Source organism: Rhinopithecus roxellana, chromosome 14 (genome assembly GCF_007565055.1).
Source record: "Rhinopithecus roxellana isolate Shanxi Qingling chromosome 14, ASM756505v1, whole genome shotgun sequence".
NCBI classification, from domain to species: Eukaryota; Metazoa; Chordata; class Mammalia; order Primates; family Cercopithecidae; genus Rhinopithecus; species Rhinopithecus roxellana.
The window spans coordinates 123,828,737-123,854,361 of record NC_044562.1 but is presented as its reverse complement, the minus strand read 5'-3'; the positions used below and the strand labels follow the sequence as shown (position 1 = coordinate 123,854,361).

The 25,625-nt window shown below is 45.9% G+C and overlaps 1 protein-coding gene and 1 pseudogene across 1 annotated transcript in view; both read right to left on the bottom strand.

Moving 5' to 3' along the window:
- The window catches only part of MCM6 (minichromosome maintenance complex component 6), a 37,298-nt gene extending 36,660 nt beyond the window's left edge, over positions 1–638 (bottom strand). Inside the window, exon 1 of the mRNA XM_010367263.1 lies at positions 409–638. Coding sequence (XP_010365565.1) covers positions 409–515 — 107 coding nt within the window. The 5' untranslated portion in view covers positions 516–638. The remainder of the gene's footprint in view (positions 1–408) is intronic.
- On the bottom strand, positions 540–25,625 carry LOC104665636 (annotated as a pseudogene).

Below are 25,625 nucleotides of genomic sequence, written 5' to 3'. Positions count from 1 at the left end.
TGGCCCAGCAGGGCTCCGCCGGGATTCAATGGCACTTCGGCCTCCCACTCGACCCGGCCGCACCCAGTGGCCCAGTTACTATACTCAGCGAGCCTAGGTTTCCGCGCCGGTCACCGGGGACTGTGCAAATACCAGGCTCGCGGGGTGGTGAGCATCAAGTGACAGAAGCAAAGCACTGGGCACGAGCGTCTTAGAGCTCGAAATGGGTTTTAGTCCAGAAAAACCCGGCCTGTTCTAGGCTCCTCGCGGCCGCCGGGCTCGGAGCCTAAAGTTTGGGGGCGGGCGGGGCAACACTTCCCGGACGCGCGACCCCCAGGTTCCGGAACACCCGCCGGCCACACCGCACCTCCTGGCCCAGACACCGCGGGCTCCGGAGGCGGGCGAGGCCCCGGGCGCTCGTCAACTTACTCCTCCAAGAAGTCCAGGAACAGTTTCTGACACTTCTCGGCCACCTCGTCGCGGACCTCCAGGTGCTGGCTGCCGGCGCCCGGCTCCGCTGCCGCCGCGAGGTCCATATTTGCCCAACGCCGAGGATTCGCCTACGCCACGCTCCACCGCCACAAGTCGCTTCTTTCCAGACGCTGCAGCTTTGCGCGCGCCGCCGCCTCTTCCGCCCCGCCCCCTCTTCCGACCGGCACGGCCGGAACCAATCGTGACACAGGAGCCGGAGGTTTCGCGCCAAACCTGACCAATGAACGGCGCTTCTCCAAGAGCCCCCGCCCACGGAAAGGGATTTCGCGCCAAATGCAAAGCCCCTCTGGAGAAAGCCCATCTGCCTTTGCGTCTGCGCAGTGTAGCCGTGGCCGCGGGTCTTTTTGACTACTGGAACAAGTTCGAATCTGAGTGTTTTGTCCGAGTGGTTTTTCAAATGTTCTTTAAATCATTCCACTGATATTAATTGAACGATCGGAGTAAGACTCTATGGAAGAGGAAAAAGGGGAAGATTCACATCTCCCGCTTCTACTGTCTAGTTGGAGGAAATAATGGAAACCACAGTATAAAACCCTGTAAAAGAGTCAAAGAGATGTCCAAACCTTGCCTGGGTAAGGTGGCACAATTATTGTGGTGGTGCTGACCGAGGAAAATCAGCGAGATATTTGACAGTGGCCGGGCGCAGTGGCTCACGCCTGTAATCCCAGCACTTTGGGAGACCGAGGCGGGTGGATCACCTGAGGTCAGGAGTTCGAGACCAGCCTGGCCAACTTGAAGAAACCCCGTCTCTCCTGAAAATACAAAAATTAGCCGGGCGTGGTGGTGAACGCCTGTAATCCCAGCTACTCGGGTGGCCGACGCAGGAGAATCGCTTGAACCCGGGAGGAAGAGGTTGCAGTGGGCTGAGATGGTGCCACTGCACTCCAGCCTGGGCAACAGAGTGTGACTCCGTCTCAAAAAAAAAAAAGGAAACAGAGAAAGAAATATTTGACACTGTGGTTAATCTTTTTTTTTTTTTTTTTTTTTTTTTTTTCCGATGAAGTTTCACCCAGTCGCTCAGGTTCGAGAGCAGCCTCCTGAATAGCTGGGATTGCAGGCGCCCGCTACCGTGCCCAGCTAATTTTTGTATTTTTAGTAGAGACAGAGTTTTCGCCATGTTGACCAGCTGCTCTCGAACTCCTGACCCCAGGTGATCCGCCTGCCTCGACCTCCCAAAGCGCTGGGATTACGGCCGTGAGCCACAGAGCCCGGCCTTAATACCCTTCTTAAAATGCACTATTGGCTTGAGTTCTCCTTATGTTCTTTCCCCCATCTTTCCCTGACTGTTTCACTTGGTTTTTCCGCCGTCTCTTTGGCCATTCCTGGTTAGCATCCTTTGTAGGCGCCTCTTCTTCAGTAAGTCTTTTAAATGTTCTGGTTCCAGAGCTTTCATTTCCCATGAAGTCGCTCTCTTGGGCGACCCTTTACACTCCCTTGGCGTTAATTAACGTCTGGGTACTGATGATATCTGTATGTGTGTTTCACCAACCAGTACTTTTTTTGGCCTCCAAGACCTTAAGAGAAACGGGGACCACTTCCATTTTTCGAGGCTTCTTGCATATTAAAAATATTTTTTCTTCCTTTTCTTTTTTTGAGACGAGGTCTTGCTATGTTGTGCAGGCTGACCTTGAACACCTGGTCTCCAGCAATCGGCCTGCATTCGCCTCCCGAGTAGCTGGGATTTCCTGCCACCAACTTATTGAAAAAAATTTTTTTCTTTTTTTTTCTTTCTTTTTTCTTTTCTTTTTCTTTTTCTTTCTTTCTTTTTTTTTTTTTTTTTTTTTTTTTTTTTTTTTTTTTTGGAGACGAACGGAGTCTCTCTCTGTCATTAGGCGGGAGTGCAGTGGCACATATCGGATCACTGCAACCTCTGCCTCCCGGGTTCAAGCAATTCTCCTGCCTCAGCCTTCTGAGTAGCTGGGACTACAGGCACACACCGCTACGCCCGGCTAATTTTTTTTGTTTTTGTTTTTGTATTTTAGTAGAGATGGGGTTTCACCATGTTGCCCAGGCTGGTCTCAAACTCCTGAGCTCAGGTAATTCGCCCACCTCGGCCTCCCAAAGTGCTAGGATTACAGGCATGAGCCTCCGCGCCCAGCCTGAAAAGATTTAAAAATGCCAAACAGAGTGGACAGAAACTCAAGTAATTATTTTAACATACGTACAAATACACTATTCACAAGATATTTACAAGTTTAACAAAAATGCTCAATGCTGGTGTGTTGCAGTGTATCTGTAATCGTATGTATTACCTCATTTGAAAATGAACACTCAGCTGGGCGCGGTGGCTCACGCCTGTAATCCCAGCACTTTGAGAGGCCAAGGTGGGCGGATCACAAGGTCAGGAAATCGAGACCATCCTGGCTAACACAGTGAAACCCCGTCTATACTAAAAATACAAAAAAAATTAGCTGGGCGTGGTGGCGGGCGCCTGTAGTCCCAGCTACTCAGGAGGCTGAGACAGGAGAATGGCGTGAACCCGGGAGGCGGAGCTTGTAGTGAGCCGAGATCGCGCCACTGCACTCCAGCCTGGGCGACAGAGCGAGACTCTGTCTCAAAAAAAAAAAAAAAAAAAAAAAAAAGATAATGAACACTCAGCCGAGCATGGTGGCTCATTCCTGTAATCCCAGCACTTTGGGAGGCCAAGGTGGGTGGATCACTTGAGGTCAGGAGTTCCAGATCAGCCTGGCCAATATGGTGAAACCCCATCTCTACTAAAAATACAGAAATTAGCCGGGCGTGGCGGCGGGCGCCTGTAGTCCCAGCTACTTGGGAGGCTGAGGCAGAGAATTGCTTGAACGCAGGAGGTAGAGGTTGCAGTGAGCCGAGATCGCACCACTGCACTCCAACCTTGGTGACAGAGCGAGACTCCGTCTCAAAAGAAAAGAAAATGAACACTTGAGGCCCTGTATCCTACAGCCCTTTACAAGCTCCAGTCTGCCTGCCTACTGGACATCACCACTTGCACATATTTTAGGAACCTTGAACTCAACAGTGCTTCCTGGATATTCACAACCCTAGTGCACTTGAGCTAACCCGATTCTGCTCCATCCTCTCAAAAGGCCTCACTCTTTTCTTTCTCATTTTTCTTCTTCTCTCTTCTCTTCCTCTTTTATCCTCAGGATAGATTTCTCAGAACTAAAGTCCCATGTACAGAAGGAAAAAAAGAAAAATGACAGTGCAGAGCTCTGGGCTGATTTTCAGCTATGCTCATTGAGAAACTCAAGGCTGGCCGGGCGCGGTGGCTCAAGCCTGTAATCCCAGCACTTTGGGAGGCCGAGACGGGCGGATCACGAGGTCAGGAGATCGAGACCATCCTGGCTAATACGGTGAAACCCCGTCTCTACTAAAAATACAAAAAAAAAAAAAAAACTAGCCGGGCGAGGTGGCGGGCGCCTGTAGTCCCAGCTACTCGGGAGGCTGAGTGAGACAGGAGAATGGCGTGAACCCGGGAGGCGGAGCTTGCAGTGAGCTGAGAGCCAGCCACTGCACTCCAGCCTGGGCGGCAGAGCAAGACTCCGTCTCAAAAAAAAAAAAAAAAAAGAGAAACTCAAGGCTTTCTCTTCTCAGCTCTCCATATCTCACAGGTGTTCCCTTCCTCCTTCACACATGTATCTCTGAACCAGAATAGGAGATGAGGTCTGTAAGTGAGGTTTGTGGGGATACCTTCCACAACAGGAGGAGGGTATGAGTTATGAAATATCTCTGTCACACCCCAGAAAGCTGTATATTGTGTGTGTGCTGGTGCCCAGGCCTGACTGCTATCCTTAGAAAGGCCTGTTCACAAGATTGGCCTTTGGCTGGCATTGGGAACTTGACTGGTAAATAATTCTCTACACCGATATAACACTGTCCCTTGATAAGGATGGCTCATTGTATCTAAACTGTACAATGTGATTGATACTGAATACCTGGGAGATTAAATTTTTTTTTTTTTTAAGACAGGGTCTTGCTGTGTCACCCAGGTGGGAGTGCAGTGACACAATCACGGCTCATTGCAACCTCGACTTCCTGAGATCAAGTGATCCTCCCGCCTCAGCCTTCTGAGTAGCTGGGACTACAGGTGCATGCCACCACGCCTGGCTAATTCTTGTATTTTTTGTAGAGATGGGGTTTTGCCATGTTGTCCAGGCTGGCCTCGAACTCCTGGGCTCAAGCGATCCTCTTGCCTTGGCCTCCCAAAGTGCTGGGGTCACAGGTGTGAGGCACCACACCGGGGCCTCCATAATTTTCTTTTCTTTTCTTTTCTTTTTTTTTTTTTTTGAGACAGGGTCTTGCTGTGTCACCCAGGCCGGAGTGCAGTGACACAATCATGGCTCACTGCAGCCATGACCTCCTGGGCTCAAGTGATCCTCCCACCTCAGCCTCCCACGATGTGCACTCCCATGCCTAGATAATTTTTATATTTTTTGTAGAGACAAGATTTCATCATGTCACCCAGGTCAGTCTTGAACCCCTGGGTTCGGGCAATCCCCCCAAAGTACTGGGATTACAGGTGTGAGCCACCGTGCCCAGCCATCCATGATTCTTTTAAAAAATTAGTTTAGAATAGCTTTAGATTTACCAAAAGTTGCAAAAGCTAGTACAGAATTTTCAAATACACCTTGCCTATTTTCCCTTACTGTTTAATATCTTTTTTTTTTTTTTTTTTTTTTTTTTTTTTTTTGAGACGGAGTCTCGCTCTGTCACCCAGGCTGGAGTGCAGTGGCCAGATCTCAGCTCACTGCAAGCTCCGCCTCCCGGGTTCACGCCATTCTCCTGCCTCAGCCTCCCGAGTAGCTGGGACTACAGGCGCCGCCACCTCGCCCGGCTAGTTTTTTTTTTGTATTTTTAGTAGAGACGGGGTTTCACCGTATTAGCCAGGATGGTCTCGATCTCCTGACCTCGTGATCCGCCCGTCTCGGCCTCCCAAAGTGCTGGGATTACAGGCTTGAGCCACCGCGCCCGGCCACTGTTTAATATCTTACACTCTTATAATACATTTATTGCAACTCAGGAACCTACTTTGGTATGTTAGTATTAACTAATATTGCACACTTTATTCAGATTTCACCAGTTTTTCCCTAATGTTCTTTTTCTCTTCCCAGATCTCATCCTGATGCCACATTACACTTAGTGGTCATGTCTCCTTAGACTCTTCTGGTTTGTAATAGTGTCTCAGACTTTCCATAGTTTTAATGCCAATGTCTCTCAATTGGGATTTGTCTAATGTTTTTCTCACGATTAGACAGTGATGATGGGTTTGGGAAGGACCATTGCACAGGTAAAGTACACTTCTTACCATTACTTTATGATTTTGAAGCAAATCCTAGACATTGTAAGACATTGTATCATTTCATTTGTAGATATTTCAGAATGATTTTCTAAAACATAAGGGTTCTTTTTCCTGAGACATGTTTTTAGCTGGGAAGGAAACATCCTTCAAACAGCTGTAGCAGTGCAGGTTAGTGATGCTCATTATTTTAAATATAACTGTAATATTTTCCAGAATCATTGATACTTCAACTTACACTAAATAAAACCAGCAGATTAAAAAGTTACATGATTTATTGTGGGTGGTGTGCAATATTCAGTAAGATATTTCTCATTATGAAATCTTTTCTTTCAATGCAGTCAACCCTTATCTTATAAAATATTTGGTTTATGTCACTTCTTTTATTTATTTATTTATGAGACAGCATCTCAGTCTGTCACCCAGGCTGGAGTGCAGTGGCACAATCACAGCTCACTGCAGCCTTGACCTCCTGGGCTCAGGTGATCCTCCTACCTCAGCCTCACAAGTAGCTGGGACTACAGGTGCGCACCACCATACTCAGCTCATTTTTGTATTTTTTGTAGAGATGGGGTTTCACCATGTTGCCCAGACTGGTCTTGAACTCCTGGGCTCAAGCAATACTCTTGCCTCCCAAAGTGCTGGGATTATAGGCATGAGCCATTGTGCCCAGCCTGTTCTACTTCTTATTAACAACAACAACAGCAAATACATGCTAGCTGCTAACCAGTTTTCAGCAGTATGACTTTCTTCCTAATTACTTGAATAGGCAAAGTCTGATCTTGATTTCTAACAAAATAAGTTTGACTATGATGTCTAACAAAATAAGTGCAAAAGTGGCAATTTTTAGTTATTTTTATGTAATTCTTAGTTTTTTCCAAAAGCTGAACACCGGAATTCCATACACACACAGACACACACACACACTCACACACACACACACACACAGCATGAGAGTTAACTTTATGTGCCAACTTGGGTGGGTCATGGGCTGCCCAGATTAAATATTATTTCTGCTTGTGTCTTTGAGGGGTTTCTGGAGGAGATTAGCATTTAAATAGATTCTGTATAATAGATTGGCCTGCCCAGTGTGGGTGGGAACCATCCAGTTGGTTGAGGGCCTGAATAGAACAAAAGACAGAGGAAGGAGGAGTTTGCCCTCTTTTCCCTGCCTTACTGCCTGAACTGGGACATCTCGTCTCATCTTCTACCTTCAGATGAGATTTACACCATTGGCTCCCCTGGTTTTCAGCCCTTCAGATTGGGACTGGACCACCCACCAGCTTTCCTGGGTTTCCAGCTTGCAGATGCCAGCTCATAGGATTTCACAATCTCCGTAATTGCGTGAGCCAATTCCTCATAATAAATCTCTCTCTCTGTGTCTCCTACTAATTCTGCTCTCTGGAGAACCTGACTAATACACTCACTTTTAACTTTCATATACTCAATTCATAATAACCTACCATTTTAAATGTATCTTACATTATATTATAAATTAAGAAATATGAAGCTGCATACAAATTTACTCTTGTTTTATAGCTACTATAAAATGCTTTTATGTTCCCCTTAAGATCCTCTCAGGTTCACTTGTCTCTCGTTCCAGCTCCATATGGGCTCTGAGTTGCTTGGTGATGACTTTCGCCCTCTGTGGCTCTCAGGCTTCTCTGTCGTCCCCACTGAGGAACTGGCTCATGCCTCTCAGAAGCACCTTCAAGGAGAAAGGGAGTTAAGGCCCTGGAGAATCTTTGACATTGGTCAAAGACAAGAGTCAGTAATTAAATTTCTTCTCTTTAACCAATCCTCTGCAGATGGATATTTAGGTTAGGTTAGGTTACTTGCTCTCTGCTCCTCCATTAGAAATAACAGTACAATCAGCATCTTTGCATGTGTGTATTTCTGGAGGTTAAATTTCTGGAAGAGCTAGTCCTGGGTAAAAGGGTATGAACATTTTATGTTTTCTTAAACTGTCCAATTGCTTTTCAATAAGGTCGTATTAATTTATCCTATTATCAATGCACATGGCATTTTCATTTTAAGTAAAATAAGAACCTTAAGGCAAATGGATTTAGTTCTGATCTTAGAATTACAGGCTTCAGTCTGTCAGTGGGAAAAGATTATTTTGGGATTAGAAGCTTCCTGGTGTCTCTAAAATCTCACCCATCCCCACACTGCTCCATTCATTCATGTATTAGATCATTTTGCATCAGGTACTGTGATAGGTACTAGTGATACTGTAGTGAACAAAACAGACGCAAGTCCCTGGTTCTCATGAAGCTTACATTCTAGGGGGCAAGGTGCAGTGGAGCACACTGCAGAGTTTGATACAATTCATTCCTTCTTGATTTTGGGCCTCAACAAGAAAATCACTTCTGTCATTATAATATAGAGCCCAAGAATCACCCAGTATTTCACAGAGATATAAAACCCATCTGCATGGCTTGAGATTGAAAAAGAAAATTGCACATCCCACTCTTCCAGACATAAAATAGATCTGTACTCCTCATGTGCACCTGTAGCAGGCTGCACAGGCAGCATGAGTTAACCATCACCTTCATTAGCCCCAGGAGATATCCTAGAACTAGCAGACTGTTAAGTCTCATGTATGGTCCATGAAAAAAAAAAAAAAGGCAGACCATTGGGTTGACAGGGAGCTCAGAAAAAGATGCACTTACAAGCAATTCAGGTGGAACCAAATGAAATATTTTTTCTGATCTGAGTGCAAGTTATGCTGAAGTAATTCAGACAAAACATCAAACAAACAAACAAACAAAAACCCAAAAAGAGCCCATGGTGCTCTCAGCAATTGCAGAGAGGATTGTATGAATGGTGGCAGCTTTGTGGAAAGTGTTTAGTTGCACATTATGTGGCAGGCATCAAGGATGGCTAGTTTGATTCCTAGTGTGACTTCAACTAAAATGTCCAAGGGCACAGCATGTGGGGGTTTTGTTGTTATGTTCCTAATTAACAAGAATGAAGGGCTGATGTGTTCTGTGATATGATACGTCTCAGTGTGTGCATTCTGTGCTTCAGTCTTCTGCTGTCCTGCAGTCCATTCTTCTGTTGGGGTATCCTGCAGTGGGCATCCATGTTTGTGGATAGGGCTTCTGGAAACTTACAGTCTAATGGTGGAGGCAGGATATGAACACAACTACAATTTGCAGAGTGATATGCAACTGTACCAAAATACATAAAGTATAAAGTGACATCAAAATGCAAGGTTACAGTAGAAATAAAGGATTCTAATTAGGATATTTACTGTAAAAAGAGAATCTATTGGGAGGCCAAAAAATCACTGATTTCTTATTTTATCGCAAATTATAATTTTAAAAATTGCAAATAATATACATTAATTGAAGGAAAGCAGAAATACAGAAAAGCAAAAGGAACAAAAACCACCCCAAATTGTACACAGAAATATTATTTACCATTTTGATGAGTTTCATCTTTCTACATGAAACGCATTATTGTATAAGCTCCTTTTAAAAGAAATTCAGGCTAGGCGCGGTGGCTTATGCCTGTAATTTCAGCACTTTGGGAGGCCAAGCCAGGCAGATCACTTGAGGTCAGGAGTTCAAGACTAGCATGGCCAACGTGGTGAAACCCCGTCTCTACTAAAAATACAAAAATTAGCTGGGTGTGGTGGTGCATGCCTGTAATCTCAGCTACTTGGGAGGCTGAGGCAGGAGAATCCCTTGAACCTGAGAGGTGGAGGTGAGTGAGCTGAGATGGCACCACTGCACTCCAGCCTGGGCGACAGAGTGAGACCCCGTCTCAAATAAATAAATTAAATAAATAAATAAATAAATAAATAAATAAATAAATAAAAAAGGCCGGGCGTCGTGGCTCACGCCTGTAATCTCAGCACTTTGGGAGGCTGAGGCGGGTGGATCACGAGGTCAGGAGATCGAGACCATCCTGGCTAACACTGTGAAATCGCGTCTCTACTAAAAATACAAAAAATTGGCCGGGCGCGGTGGCTCAAGCCTGTAATCCCAGCACTTTGGGAGGCTGAGACGGGCGGATCACGAGGTCAGGAGATCGAGACCATCCTGGCTAACCCGGTGAAACCCCGTCTCTACTAAAAAATACAAAAAATTAGCCGGGCGAGGTGGCGGGCGCCTGTAGTCCCAGCTACTGGGGAGGCTGAGGCAGGAGAATGGCGTAAACCCGGGAGGCGGATCTTGCAGTGAGCTGAGATCCGGCCACTGCACTCCAGCCTGGGCGACAGAGTGAGACTCCGTCTCAAAAAAAAAAAAAAAGAAAAAAAAAATTAGCCAGGCGTGGTAGCAGGCACCTGTAATCCCAGCTTCTCGGGAGGCTGAGGCAGGAGAATGGCATGAACCTGGGAGGCGGATCTTGCAGTGAGCCAAGATTGCACCACTGCACTGCAGCCCAGGTGACAGAGTGAGACTCCGTCTCAAAAAAAAAAAAAATTAAAATTAAAATAAAAAATAAATAATCAATAAAAGAAATTCAGCAGTATATGATGAACATCTTTTCAGTTGACAAATATATTTCTGAATTATTTTAATGGCTATATCTATTACTATAAAGACCATCCATGTAGTATATTTTTAAAAATTTAAATCTTTAGATAATTTTGATGAGAAATTAATGAGTCAAAAGGGAATCACATTTTAATACTCTTAATATATCTGCCAAAGCATCCTCCAGAAAACTTTCACATGCTCACCAGCATATGATAGTGCTGTTACAATTATTACTCTCCTTGTCAATTTAAAAGGGGAAAAAATGAGACCATGTTTACTTCTCACATACATTTTAATAATTTCCCAGGGCACCTCACCAGCTTTCAATCGGTTCAGTTCAGTGGATTGCACTCAACTAGGATTTCTTGGATTGTTCCATTGTGTCTTGTACAACGGTGTTCTCTCCTCTTGCATTTCACACAAAGGGCCCTCACTCTGAGAGTACATCTTCCTCATTGTCTTAGTCCTCAGAAATGGAGATCGGTGTGCAGGAGGTTTACTGGGGAGTGCTCTGGGGATCAATAGCTAGTGGGGACAGGGAGAACATGAATGGGCAGAGGGAGAAATTGAACTGCTGTGCGGTTGCAACAAAGACCTCAGTGGAGCACACAGGGAGCTCCGCAGCTCAGATGATCCTTCAGAGTGGCTCCAAATCAGGCAAGGGGGCTGGGCCTTTTATCCAGCATCAACCAGTCATGGGATGCAGGCTGCTGTTGGGGAAGTAGTGTAAGTGTGGGTGAACCAGCTTATTTCAGTCAAGGGCAATTCCTAGGGAGAGAGGTATGAACTGTCATTAGCCAATGAGATCCTAAAGTTGGTATCTGGGCTGCACATCATGGCATCCACTAGAGCCCACCTTTGTACCTGCTCTGTATAGTAACACGACTGCATTTCAGAACAGCACTTACAGGATCCTGGTTGGCCTCTTTTCCTAAGGAAACTTACAAGAGGCAGGCTAATAGGATGAACTACAGTCGATGCAGCTGGAGCTGAACTTGAGCCTACAACTGATACTGATCATGATTCCCTCCTCTACCACCTATTCCCAGATTCCCCTCTTAGCTAGCACCTTTTCTAGTCTAGGTGGCTTACCTGGTGGAGTGACACAGACCTTCATTCCTGAGGGACCTGTCTTTGGTCACTATACTTTTTCAGGCCATGGCTGGTATACTTGTCCGTTTACTGTCAAAACTGGTTAGTGGTTGTATGAGAAGTGCTGGATTATCTGGGTGTCAAACCTTTACCCTGCTCCCACTATATAACAGACACCTGACCTCTTCTTGCTGCTCAGGTCAGTTAAACCTGCTAATATTATGACCCTTTGGCTTGCCGGCAGGCATGTGGAGCCTGAAATGGCAGAGCACCAGCCACAGTTTAAAGTTTCAAGGAGCTCTTCTTGTGTCTCCTGGTGCAAGTGTTAGACCTGTAGGAACTAGGATGTCTAGAACCACAGAGTCTCCAGCTGTGGGGAAGGAAGCACCACTTTCCCAAGTGGATCACCAGAAGAGATGGTGTGCAGGGCCACTCCTTCCACCTCTTGTATCCTGGACCCTTGTATTCTATCTCATGGGGACTATGCATCTTTTTTTTCGAGATGGAGCTTCACTCTCGTCACCCAGGCTGGAATGCAATGTGCGATCTCGGCTTACTGCAACCTGCGCCTCCTGTGTTCGAGCGATTCTCCTGTCTCAGTCTCCCGAGAAGCTGGGATTACAGGTGTGTGCTACCATGCCCACCTGCTTTTTTTTTTTTTTTTTTTTTTTTTTTTGAGACAGTCTCCCTCTGTTGCCAGGCTGGAGTGCAGTGGTGCAATCTCAGCTCACTGCAACCTCCATCTCCCAGGTTCAAGTGATTCCCCTGCCTTGACCTCCACACCCACCACCTGGCTTATTTTTTATTTTTATTTTTATTTTTTTTGTATTATAGTAGAGATGGGGTTTCACCATGTTGGCCAGGCTGGTCTCAAACTCCTGACCTCAGGTGATCTGCCTGCCTCGGCCTCCCAAAGTGCTGGGATTACAGGCATCAGTCAGCGTGCCTGGCTGGACTATGCATCTTAAAACAGTAGCTGAGTTAAGGCACAGACCATATTTGGAGGTGGTGCCCCTGCCTTGTACAATAACATCTCTAAGCTGGCGCCTTGGTTGAGCTTCCAAAAGGCCCTTCTATCACCCTATAAGTCATGAAGCTTCTGGGCAGTTCAGTGAGTAATAGGATCAGTGTCAGGAACTCACTGGAGCTGGGAGAGTGAGCTGTCAGAGTAGCTGATTAAAGCAATAAGCCAAAAATGAAAGAGCGAAGCCTTTAATCACTTACTGTGATGGTAAAAGCGAGCTTAAAGCTGGAGAAAGCGCCAACTCCTGCTTCATTTCCCCTATGAAATGATGCAGTGGATGAGGCTCAGGGGGATCAGCACAGACATGGCAGTCTCTTAGGCAAAAGGCTCCAGCAGTTTTATGGACCCTGAAGTGGAGAGGGTTTGGGGTAGAAAAGTCCTGGGTGCTTAGTCAGATTGGGGAAAAAGTGTCTTCAGGGTTCTTCCTCCTCCCCCTATAAGGAGACCTCAGCAGAGGAGGTCAAGGAGGAGCTCTGCCCAAGGTCTCAGATGGTGACCCAGAGACAAAGGCACCAGGCTAGGAATATAAATGCATGAAGAGAATGGCTGGCCAGGGGAGCCTGAGTCCTTGACTGCAACTTCCTTTAGAAACCAGGATGCACTGGCTGTGCACCATGAATGGCGTGGAGAGGGAAGCTTTCCCTGTGAGGCCTGCCAGGTAGTCTTTGTAATTGCTTATGGTCAGGCCTGAAAAAAATCACAGATAGGTGTTTAACCAAGGGCCAGACTCCTCAACCCATAGATCCCGTGGTATTGTGCCTATTGCTTTGCTGTAAGGTGGGACTCTGAGTCTGAGCTGTGGGTGATTCCATGTTAGTGCATCAAACTTTGTAAACACCGGGACACTGCTACTAGATGAGACCTCAAAGCCAGAAAATGAAAACCCATACAGTTGGGGTGATCAGATCCAACACCAGGCCGTGGGGGCTACGAAGTCTGGCGGAGTCACAGGAATGAGAAGAGACAGGTTAATAGAGAAAGTGGGACCAGGGGGCCAACGCTAGTATGGGGGCTGTGAAGGCCCCAGGCTCTGGGAGCCCATACTGTATTTATTGGTGATCAAACAAAGAAACAGGTGGTGAGGATGTGGGTGTTAAAAGGAAGCGGTGTATCAAGCGAATGAGCTACAGCTGTGACAGTTTAGCATTTTCTTTGCAACATATGGCTACTTGAGATAATGGGAGTGCTAGAAGCAAGGAGCCAGCAAATCTAGACACATTCCGGAGGCCAGGAGGGGTTTTAGACCCTGGACCCCAGTCGTGTTCCAAGCCCTGCCTCAGTTTCTCTCCCAACACTCAGCTTTTCTCCTAACACATACCTAGAACATGTGCTGAGTCCAGTAAAGGTAAATTGCTGCTGGAGGTTGGAAGGGTCCAAAGTTATCAATTTGCTAAGAAGTGAGTGGTTGGTTTCCTCCAGGGATGGTGCCACACTGAGGGCTTGACATTGAGTTGTTGCTGTCAGATAATGAGAGGTGAAGCCAGCTGGACTTCCTGGGTCGAGTGGGGACTTGGAGAACTTTTCTGTCTAGCTCTAGGATTGTAAACACGCCAATCAGCACTCTGTGTTTAGCTAAAGGATTGTAAATGCACCAATCAGCACTCTGTAAAAATGCACCAATCAGCACTCTGTGTCTAGTTAAAGGATTGTAAATGCACCAATCAGCACTCTGTAAAATGGACCAATCAGCACTCTGTAAAATGGACCAATCAGTGCTCTGTAAAATTGACCAATCAGCAGGACGTGGGCAGGGCCAAATAAAGGAACAAAAGCTGGCCACCCGAGCCAGCAGCAAGCCGCTTGGATTCCCTTCCATGCTGTGGAAGCTTTGTTCTTTCTCTCTTCATAATAATCTTGCTGCTCCTCACGCTTTGGGCCCACGTCACCTTTAAGAGCTGCAACACTCACCATAAAGGTCCACGGTTTCATTCTTGAAGTCAGCGAGACCAAGAACCCACCAGAAGGAATAAATTCCAGACACAATAGGATATTTGGCAGTAAAAGAAACTAGATCAATCTCAGTGAGTGGGAACTCACATTGGGCACATAGCCTCCATCCCTGCCACCTGCCTACTTTCTTTTTTTTTTTTTTTTTTTTTTTTTTTGAGACGGAGTCTTGCTCTGTCACCCGGGCTGGAGTGCAGTGGCCAGATCTCAGCTCACTGCAAGCTCCGCCTCCCGGGTTCACGCCATTCTCCTGCCTCAGCCTCCAGAGTAGCTGGGACTACAGGCGCCCGCCACTTCGCCCGGCTAGTTTTTTTGTATTTTTAGTAGAGACGGGGTTTCACCGGGTTAGCCAGGATGGTCTTGATCTCCTGACCTTGTGATCCGCCCGTCTCGGCCTCCCAAAGTGCTGGGATTACAGGCTTGAGCCACCGCGCCCGGCTACTTTCAAGAGACTGTTGTACCTGATTTGCAATGACTGATGACAGAAGCAGGTTGACGTCGAATGGTCAAGTCATTCTGTCCACCAGAATTCCATGGTGGATACTCTCTGGTGAGTGTTAACACATGATACTAAGATCTTTACATTTTGTTCCTGCTTCTGTAGTTCCACCCATGTGATTTTTGGGCAAGCCTCCTTGCCCCTAACTTCCAATCTTTCTCTTTTCAGGTACCTGACTAATCAGCCTAGCCATTCACTAATGTCCACAAATGTATGTGTGTTCTTCTTACCTTGGGCCACTTCCCTTTCCATACAAAATACATAACCAGAGGCACCACCCACTGGAAAGATTTTAAGTCTTTCAAGGCCACCCTTAAGTGTTTGTAGTATAATAGTAGCAGCCTCTTACCAAGTCAGCCCAACCATGAAACAAACATTGCCCTTTCCATCCTCTGCCAGCTGGTCTCAAGGGAGATTCCTTTGCCCCTCTTCCTCCAACTCCAAACATGACCATAAGTTTGAGCTGAGGAAGAGAACAGAAAGTGGTGGTGACATGAAACTCGGGGAGTCCTGATTATTACCCAGCTTACTTGGGTCCTTCTACTTGTGCCCAATCCCAAGTGTCCGACTACTATATATACATATATATATATTTTGTGTGTGTGTGTGTGTGTGTGTGTGTGTGTGTGTGTGAGAGAGAGAGAGAGGGTCTTGCTCTGTCACCCAGACTGGAGTGCGGTGGTGAGATCTCTGCTCACTGTAACATCCGCTTCCCAGGTTCAAGTGATTCTCATGCCTCAGCTTCCGGAGTAGCTGGGACTACAGGCGTGTGCCACCACGCCCAGCCAATTTTTTTGTATTTTTAGTAGAAACGGGGTTTTGCCATGTTGGCCAGGCTGGTCTTGAACTCCTGACTTTAAGTGATCTGTCCACCTCAGCCTCCCAAATTGCTGGGATTACAGGCGTGAGCTACTGTGCCCGGCTGGCAACTACTATCTTATGATGCTTTTAGCCCTTGTAACTTGGTGACTCTGAAAGAATCCAGCACACAATGGGAAGATCTGGCTGCACAGTCACTTGATGTCCTATAATTAGGTGCTCTATCTCCACCAGGTCCCTGTAGCCAGCCAGGGTCTCTTTTCTGAATGGTGTATAGTTCTCTGCTGCAGATGGCATAGTCTTACTCCAGAACCTAGGAGTCTATGTTGTGATTCTCCTACTGGGGCTTCCTATGAACTCCACATGGCATCATTTCCTACTACAGATACCTTTAGTAGCATAGGATCTGCTACTTGAACCATAGCCTGGAACTGCTTTAGAGCCCTCTCCTGTGCTAGGCACAGTTCAAAACTAACAGCATTCCATGTAGATGGGTCAGAGCAGTGTTGTTTGAAGGTTCTGTTTGATAGTTATTTAGTTATTAGTTCCATGTATTCTGGACTTGGGAAGTGCAAAGAAACCAAGAAGTTATTATTATTATAACACTTTTTGAATGTCTTACAAAAAATGAAGCACTGTAAAATTGTTATTTATTGAACAAATCTCTCTTCAGTCATGATATGGCTTGGGTATTTGTCCCCTCCAAATCTCATGTTGAGATGTAATTCCTAGTGTGGGAGGTGGGGCCTGGTGGAAGGTGTTTGGCTCATGGTGGCAGATCCCTCATGAATGGCTTAGCACCATCGCCTTGGTGATGAGTGAGTTCTCGCCCTGAGTTCATGTAAGATCTGGTTAAGTGTGTGGCATCTCTGCCCTCTCTCTTCCTCCCATGTGACGTGCCTGCTTCCCCTTTGCCTTCCACTGTGATTGTCAGTTTCCTGAGGCCCTCACCAGAAGCAGATGCTGGCACCATATTTCCTTACAGCATGCATTAGAACCATGAACCAATTAGTTCTCTTTTCTTTCTTTTTTTTTTTTTTTGAGACGGAGTCTCGCTCTGTTGCCCAGGCTGGAGTGCAGTGGCCGGATCTCAGCTCACTGCAAGCTCTGCCTCCCGGGTTTATGCCATTCTCCTGCCTCAGCCTCCGGAGTAGCTGGGACTACAGGCGCCCGCCACCTCGCCCGGCTAGTTTTTTGTATTTTTTAGTAGAGACGGGGTTTTACCATGTTAGCCAGGATGGTCTCGATCTCCTGACCTCGTGATCCACCCGTCTCGGCCTCCCAAAGTGCTGGGATTACAGGCTTGAGGCACCGCGCCCGGCCTCTCTTTTCTTTATAAATCACCCAGTCTCAGGTATTCCTTTATAGTAACAGAAAAATGACCTGATACAATTCACAAAAATCAAACCAGTGGAGTGCATTCTACAGCTATCACTGTAGAAATTGTAGACTTTTAAAGGCAAAGGCAAGGAATTCCAGTAAACAAATCTTCCTTTAGGATGCTCTTTTATGACAGGTTTCTTCAAAAACATCCAAGAAATGTTTTACTTTCCTATCACCTTAAAATAAAAATAAAAAAAAAACCCCAGAAATTTAGCATTTCAAATGATAAATCTACATAGGCATTTCAAAAGCCATTTTGTGTATGTGTTTAGCCCCACCATGTTTGCTTGCCTCATTGAATATTCTGGTGACAATACTAAGAACACAAAGGAATTTCAGAATTAGCATTTTAATGCTTCTCATAAGTAAAAAAGTCAATTGAGGCTCATTCTGAAGGGAATGTTAAGTTTGCTATGTGGAGGCTGTGGCCGATAAGCACTAAAGCTGAGTGTGGATGTCAGCTGTTTTCTTGCAAAGTGGAAATGTTAGCTCTCCCAAATTGGACCCAGCGACAGTCCAGATGTGGGAGTCTGTTACGAAAGAAAGCAGGTTCTGAGTTGCTCTAAGAAAGAAGACTACAGCTAATCTTATTTAATTTGAGAAACTTGTCTCTGATCAGCAATTTCTTTTTCTTTTTCTCTTTTTAAGAGACAAAGTCTTGCTCTGTTGCCCCAGCTGGAGACAGCTTACTGCTGCCTTGAACTCCTGGGATCAAGCAATCCTCCTGCCTCAGTCTCCTGAGTAGCTGGGACTACAGGCACATGCCACCATGCCCAGCTAATTTTTTTTATTTTTGGTAGATAGAGGGTCTTGCTATGTTGCCCAGGCTAGTCTTGAGCTCCTGACCTCAAGCGATCCTCCCACTTTGGCCTCTCAAAGTGTTGGGATTATAGGCGTGAGCCACCATGCCTGGCTAGCAATTTTTAAATATGAATTGCTGCATGATCTGCTCTTCTTTGTTAGAACAGATTTATAAGAACACTCATTCAAAGATATATCTGACCGAATATGTTAAAAAGTAGAATAGTTGGTTGGAGGCTGAGGTGGGCAGATCACCTGAGGTTGGGAGTTCAAGACGAGCCTGACCAACATGGAGAAACTCTGTTTCTACTAAAAATACAAAATTAGCTGGGCATGGTGGCATATGCCTGTAATCCCAACTACTTGGGAGGCTGAGGTAGGAGAATCACTTGAACCCGGGAGGTGGAGGTTGCAGTGAGCCGAGATCGCACCATTACACTCCAGCCTGGGCAACGAGAATGAAACTCCATCTCAAAAAACAAAAAAACAAAACAAAACAAAAGGTAGAATAGTTAATTTGGAAATTTCTATAATAGGTTTGACTAAATTAGAAAAATGAATAACTATTTTGAAGCCCAAATAATCCATCAATATATGCAATCTACTTACTTTTACAAACAGATGGGAAAAAGGAAATTGGTTAAAAATGTTACTGCTTATATCCTTTCAGACCTCCAAATGCATACACTATTTGGATATGTAAATATAAATTTCCCTGAGCAGTACGATATGTTATCTAGGTCAGAGTCCTGGTCAGAAACATATGGCACACTCAAACAAAATATGCTTGAAGAGTTATGTAAAGAATTCGTAAAGATTTGGGAAGCTTTAAAGGAAATCAGAAAGGATTGGTGAAGTATCCTAGAGCCAGCAACCACAGGAAGCTACTACCACCTTTAGGTCTGAAGAAGCAGAGAGGGAGCAGCTAATGGGGTCTAAGAAGCAGCTGTACTTGTAGAGAGGAGGCTGTGACCTTCAGGAGAGGAAAGTAGCTATGGCTAGAATGTGGTCCAGCAAAGAAAGAAAATAAATATCCTGACCTTTTTCTTCTCCCTCCATTTGATCTGCTGTTGTTTTCCAATGACCAAACCCATTGGGGAAGGTGCTTGGTTGATGCAGTCCATAGAGGTTGGCCTCCCAGGACACAAAGCAGAGTGGAAAAGGGCAGTAAGTGGACAAGGGAAGGGCAAACAGAGAATGTCCAGCTCACTGGAAGAGCTTTCAATGTTATTGAAAAGCTCTTGAACACACATATATGTAGTCCTTGCTTTGGGTGGTTTTGATATATATTATTTTCAGTTACCACTGTTAAGTTAAATTACATCAGTCCCCCAATGTGGTTCAAATTTCAGTTTTCATGGTATATTAATTGTGAGTAATTGCATAAAATACACTTCACTGTCACCTCTTCAGGTCAGAAATTACTCCATAAATAACACATGTGTGTCATAATAAGTGATCAACTATGTCATTTCTTTCAAAATCTATTGGTGATCAGTCACTATACATGTTATTCAGTTCATGCACAGACGACAAAGTGTGTAGTTGTGTCGCCTCCATGTCTCCCACCGATGAATCCATGTGATATTTTTATTTTTATTTATTTTTATTTATTTATTTTTTGAGACGGAGTCTCACTCTGTCACCCAGGCTGGAGTGCAGTGGTGTGGTCTCGGCTCACTGCAAGCTCCGCCTCCCAGGTTCACGTCATTCTCCTGCCTCAGCCTCCTGAGTAGCTGGGACTACAGGTGCCTGCCACTGCGCCCGGCTAATTTTTTGTATTTTTAGTAGAGATGGGGTTTCATCGTGGTCTAGATCTCCTGACCTCGTGATCCACCCGCCTCGGCCTCCCAAAGTGCTGGGATTACAGGCATGAGCCTCCGCACCTGGCCAATATTTTTAAAAATAGATATTCAAAAGAGGGCATTAGCCAACAAAGATGACAGTGCAGCAAAGGAACAAAACATGTTAACTCCGGAAGTGAAATTTGCATCAAACATAAATGACACTGCAGTAAGAAATAGCTAACCATGGGAGTGTTGACACTGCCACCATTTGAGAAACTCCAGTTATATAGCATAAATGAGGAAAGAGGTTGTGATGGAAAGGATGAAGATTTCCTAGAGGAAGTGGCAATAGCAAAAAAACTTCACATTCAAATATTTTGAAGATATTTCATGGTTTTGAAAGCACAACAGATAAAATGTTGGAAGCTGATCTGAATTTAGGATGAAGTTTGACAATTTACCAAAGCATAGAAGAAATGGTCACCCCAAGCTGGGTGCAGCAGTGCACGCCTGTAGTTGCAGCTGTTCGGGAGGCGAGGGAGAAGGATTGGTTGAGCTCTGGAGTTCAAGACTAGCCTGAGCAACATAGGGAGACCCTGTCTCTTAAAAAAACAGTCATTCTATAGTGAAAGTTACACCACAAGAAGAAGTGAAGCATTGTTCAAACTACTCTTCATATTTTTTTTTAAAAGGCATAAACCATTTTAATTTTCAATGTTTCTAATGTTTTAAATTGTAATATACTAAATAAATATTAGTTTCACTATTTTTTCTGTGTTTTGAGATGGAGTGTTGCTCTGTCACCTAGGCTGTAGTGCAGTGGCACAATCTAGGCTCACTGCAAGCTCTGCCTCCCAGGTTCATGCCATTCTCCTGCCTCAGCCTCCCAAGTAGCTGGGACTACAGGCGCCTGCCACCATGCCTGGCTAATTTTTTAGTATGTTTTTAGTAGAGACATGGTTTCACTGTGTTAGCCAGGATGGTCTTGATCTCCTGACCTCATGATCTGCCCACCTCGGCCTCCCAAAGTGCTGGGATTACAGGCGTGAGCCACCGTGCCCAGCCACTATTTCTTTGATTTCTCTATATTCTTATAACTAACAGTAAGGGAATTTTTAACATTTGACAAAAATTTTTAAAGATCATAGGACAATCATATTTTACCCTTTGAGTATTAACATTGCTTTGCATGGTCATTTTTAGGGTCCCACATAATTGTGCAAAGTAAGGACTTCTTGTACTGTGCTTTTCAATGGCTGATTAACATTCTACAATATGGATATAGCATTATTTAATCCTCTACTAATGGACATTCAGGTTGTTTGCATTTCTTTCTCTTGTATAAACAATGCTACAATAGATATCCTTAAACACATCTCATTTTGTGCACCTGTATTCTTAGGCTACGTTCTTTTTTTTTTCTTTTAAGAGTTGGGGTCTCGCCCTGTCACTGAGGCACTGAGACTGGAATGCAGTGGTGCACTCGCAGCTCACTGCAGCCTTTAATTTTAACTCCTGGGCTCAAGTGATCCTCTTGCCTCAGTCCTCCATAGTAGCTGGGATCACAGGTGCCAGCCACCTCACCCAGCTAAGGCTAAATTCTGAGAGAGAGGCATTACTGGGTTAAAGGAAATGTACATTCACATTTTGATACACACAGCCAAACTGCCTGCCTGAAAGGATGTATGTTTGTACTCCACCAACAGCACCTCAAAGTTCCCAATTCTCCACCCTGTGGTGAACAATAAGTGTATTTTATTTTCATTGCCAGTTTGTCACCTCACTGTTGTTTCAATTCATGATCACCAGGGAAGCTGAATAGTTTTAAAGAATAAGGTTTTAAAAAGGTATCTGAAAAGAGTTCCTAGCTGGGCACAGTGGCTCACGCCTGTAATCTCAGCATTTTGGGAAGCTGAGGTGAGTGGATCATTTAAGGTCAGGAGTTTGAGACCGGCCTAGCCAACATGGTGAAACCCCATCTCTATTAAAAATACAAAAATTAGTCGGGCGTGGTAGTGGGCACCTGTAATCCCAGCTACTCGGGAGGCTGAGGCAGGGGAATCGCTTGAACATGGGAGGCAGAGGTTGCAGTGAGCCAAGATCCTGTCACTGCACTCCAGCCTGGGCAACAGAGAGAGACTCCACATCAAAAAAAAAAAAAAAAAAAAGTTTCTTCAGTATTACTTACTTTGAAAGCAGAGAATTTTCTTGCTCTAGGAACATGGTATCTTTATCCATGAGAAATAGTAGCAGCTACCAGTTTAATGTTCTGGGTAGAAATTATGAGTCTGGCAGCTCATTTTAATTAAGCTAATACATAATGATTTGAAGAAAGACTGTAGAGAAAAAGTGGTAAGATTTTACAAAGTGCCTTAGGCAGACAGCTCATTTTAAAGAAAGGCCTATGGGTCATATTTTCATCTCTCAACTAAATATATTCACACACACTATCAAACACAAAGGTACATAATACACTGTCAGGTGTGAATGTAAAAATAAAACTTCTAGAATAAATACATTTTATCTTTGGTTTGTTATTACCAGCTTTATCTCCGAACTTCCAAAACTAAGTCATCAATTTGTAGTAATATCAGGCACATGCCATATACTCATCATTATGCTATGAATATGGGACTACGAAAAGTTTAAAATGTGGTCAGGGCATGGTGGCTCACACCTGTACTTCCAGCACTTTGAGAGGCTGAGGCAGGTAGCTCAGGAGTTTGAGGCCAGCCTGGGCAACATAGTGAGACCCCATCTCTACAAAAAATAAAAAATCGTCTGGGTGTGTGCCTGTAGTCCTAGCTCCTTGGGAGCTGAGGTGGGAAGATCACTTGAGCCCAGGAGGTTGAGCTGCAGTGAGTTATGATTGCCACTGCCCTCCAGCCTGGGTGACAGAGCGAGACCCTGTTTGAAAAAGAAAAAAAAAAAAAAAGTTTAAAATGTGGTCCCTACCCATAGCATTAACAATACCTGTTTAGTGAATATATTTTATATGTCAGGAGCTATAGAAGAGTCTTCGCTTATGGGTCTCATTTAATCCTCATACTCTTTCAAGGAAAGCATCATTTACTCCACTCTACAGATGTGAATTCTGTGCTCAGAACTATACCTAGTGTCAGGTCAAAATCTGAACCTGAAGTTTTCTGATTCCACGCTGCTACACCAAATTGTTTAAAACCTAGTTAAAGAGGCCAGGCATGGTGGCTCATGCCTATAATCCCAGCACTTTGGAAGGCCAAGGCCGGTGGATCACTTGAGATCAGGAGTTCGAGACCAGCCTGGCCAACATGGTGAAACCCCACCTTACCAAAAATATAAAAACTAGCTGGGGGTGGTGGCGCACACCTGTAATCCCAGCTACTCAGGTGGCTGAGGCAGGAGAATCGCTTGAACCCAGGAAGCAGAGGCTACAGTAAGCCAAGATGGTGCTACTGCATTCTAGCCTGAGCAACAGAGTGAGATGCTGTCTCCAAAAAAACCCCCCAAAAACAAAACAAAACAAAACCTAGTTAAAGAGACAAAGTAACAGAAATTTTAGAGAAAAATTAGGTGTGAAACCACGTTTTTTTTTTTTTTTTTTTTTAGAATACCAGTTCATATTTAATTACCACAAATCACAGGAGCACTGGACATGGCTTTAGTGAGTGGGCCTCACTCAGTTCAGGCAGCTGAAGGGAGGGGGTGTCCTCCTATTCCTCTCCCTGGAGCTAAATATGCATCTGGGAAAAAGTAGGCTCTGGAGCACAGAGGTTTTGGGTTTTTTGTTTGCTTTTTTGTTTTGTTTTGTTTTTGAGACGGAGTCTTGCTTTTGTTGCCCAGGCTGGAGTGCAATGGCATGATCTCGGCTCACTGCAACCTCTGCCTCCCAGGTTCAAGTGATTCTCTTGTCTCAGCCTTCTGAGTAGCTGGGATTACAGGTGCCCGCCACCATTCCTGGCTAATTTTTGTATTTTTAGAGACGGGGTTTCGCCATGTTGGCCAGGCTGGTCTCGAACTCTTGACCTTGTGATCCTTCCACCTCAGCCTCTCAAAGTGCTGGGATTACAGGCATGAGCTACTGTGCCCAGCCACGTAGAGGTATTTTTTGGAGTAAAAAGAACTGAACTCCCAACACTGGGTAAAACTGCAAAAAGAAAAACGCCTGTGCCCAGGCACTAGCTACAAGGCTGCACTGGATAAGGAAAGCTTGGGTCCTGTAAGTTTTAGGACAGGAACTTCTCCTTGGTCAAGTTTTCCCTGGCACCTGGCACATAGGCACGTGCTTGAGGAGCAAGTGTTCAATGAACCTGAGAGCACTCAGGATGATTTCCAGATAATTGGGTTCAGGAATCTACTGGGAGGAGCTTAAACCTAGAAGTTCCCTTTTTAGAAGTTGCAATATGGCTCCCTAGCTTAGAGAAGACAGACGATGTGGGAAGGAGGCCTGAGGAGAGGACTCAGGCTGGCAGAAGGGAGCAGGGTGCACACGAGCCCAGACCCTGACACCCTTCCAAGGGCGGTGACTAGGTGGCCACTACACAGCACCGGCCTGCTGCGGAGTTCAAAACTAGAAGGGGTTATATGAAAGTGTTCCCAGGACATGGAGCTGCCCTGGGCTGAGTCCAGTCACCTGTCAGCCTTGGTGGTTCCCATCCCCACAGCACCCCAGCATCACTTGCCTGAGGAACCGGCTCTGTGCTACACAGGCCCAGGCCTGAGGGCTCACCCAGAAGCACTCAGCTGCCAACGTGGGAAGGATTGAGTGCCTCCAGCCTCAGCCGAGCCCCACGTGGTGACATTCCAGCGAGGCAAGGGCATCGGCACCTCACGCCCGTGTTTACAGGCCCCTCACCTGAGCCACTGCACCTTCTCTTTGATGAAGTGCTTGCCCAGCAGCGGGTCAGCTCCAGGTACAGGCTGTGTGAAGAGGCAGGTAGTCCAAATACAGGCGGGGGTGTCTTCTTGGGAGAGGCCTTCTCCATCTGGGTGCCCTCGGGCCACTCATTGAAGGAGATGATGGAGCTGCTCTTGGGCCTCACCCCTTGGGTCCGCCTGCAGGGCCCTGTCAGAGTCCTTGCCATTGACCCTGTTCTCCGTATTGTGGTTGTTCCAGGCCTGGATGCTAGTGTCTATCTATGTAGCCAGGCCCCACGCTGGGAATGGACATGAGGTTGTTGGCATCACAAAAGTTCTTCACAGCTTTCTGGTTCTGATGGGAGGAGCCCCAGGAGAATCTGCTGGAGACAAAATAGGTGGACATGCTGTCAAATCCCACAGCCAGGACATGTGGGTGGGGCCCTCTTCCACCAGCAGCGCTATGAAGACCCCATAGTGGGGCCTGTTTTGTGTCAGGAGGTGGGTCCAGGCCTCAAGGGATGTCAGGTATGAGCCATAGATATAAAAGAGTGGGGGTGCTCTTGCCCACGCTGTTCTTCCAGGTATAAAATGCACCATGGGAGTCATCCATGTCAATGATATACTTGATGTTGTCACATACAGTGATGTCATCCTGGCCTCCTGGGGTTGGATGTGGATGTGGGGTTGGGTGTGGATCCGGTCACCTGGATCCGCACTGATGGGTGGTGTCCAGAATGGCAGGCACCAGGTCATCGGAGGGTTCCCTGTGACCATCAGCCATGCCAGGTGGATACCAGGAAGGGACCAGGACACTGGGGTCCCAGTAGCCATAGGGCCCCAGCTCCATGTAGAAGCTGAGCCCAAGTCGTCTAGGGGGCTGTGGCAGCTGTGGGGGTAGCTGGCCGAGATCTTGGGGTCCCAGTGAATGTAGTGGCCCCCACATTGAGGGCTGTGGTACCATGGGGTAGAAGGTGGGCAGGTCCAAGTGGACGCGCAGGCTCTGCCTGGGGACCCCTCCAGGCGTCGCTCCAAGGGTGCCAGCTCCAGGGCCCGGCTCCCACCCGCCTCCCACAGCGCCAAAACCATGTGGTTTTGATAGTAAGATAGTCACGTTTTTCATTGGCTGAATAACCTGCAATATAGTGAATGGACAGGTGAGTATTTGGAAGATCCTGAGCAGCTTTTGGAGCAGAAGACTCAT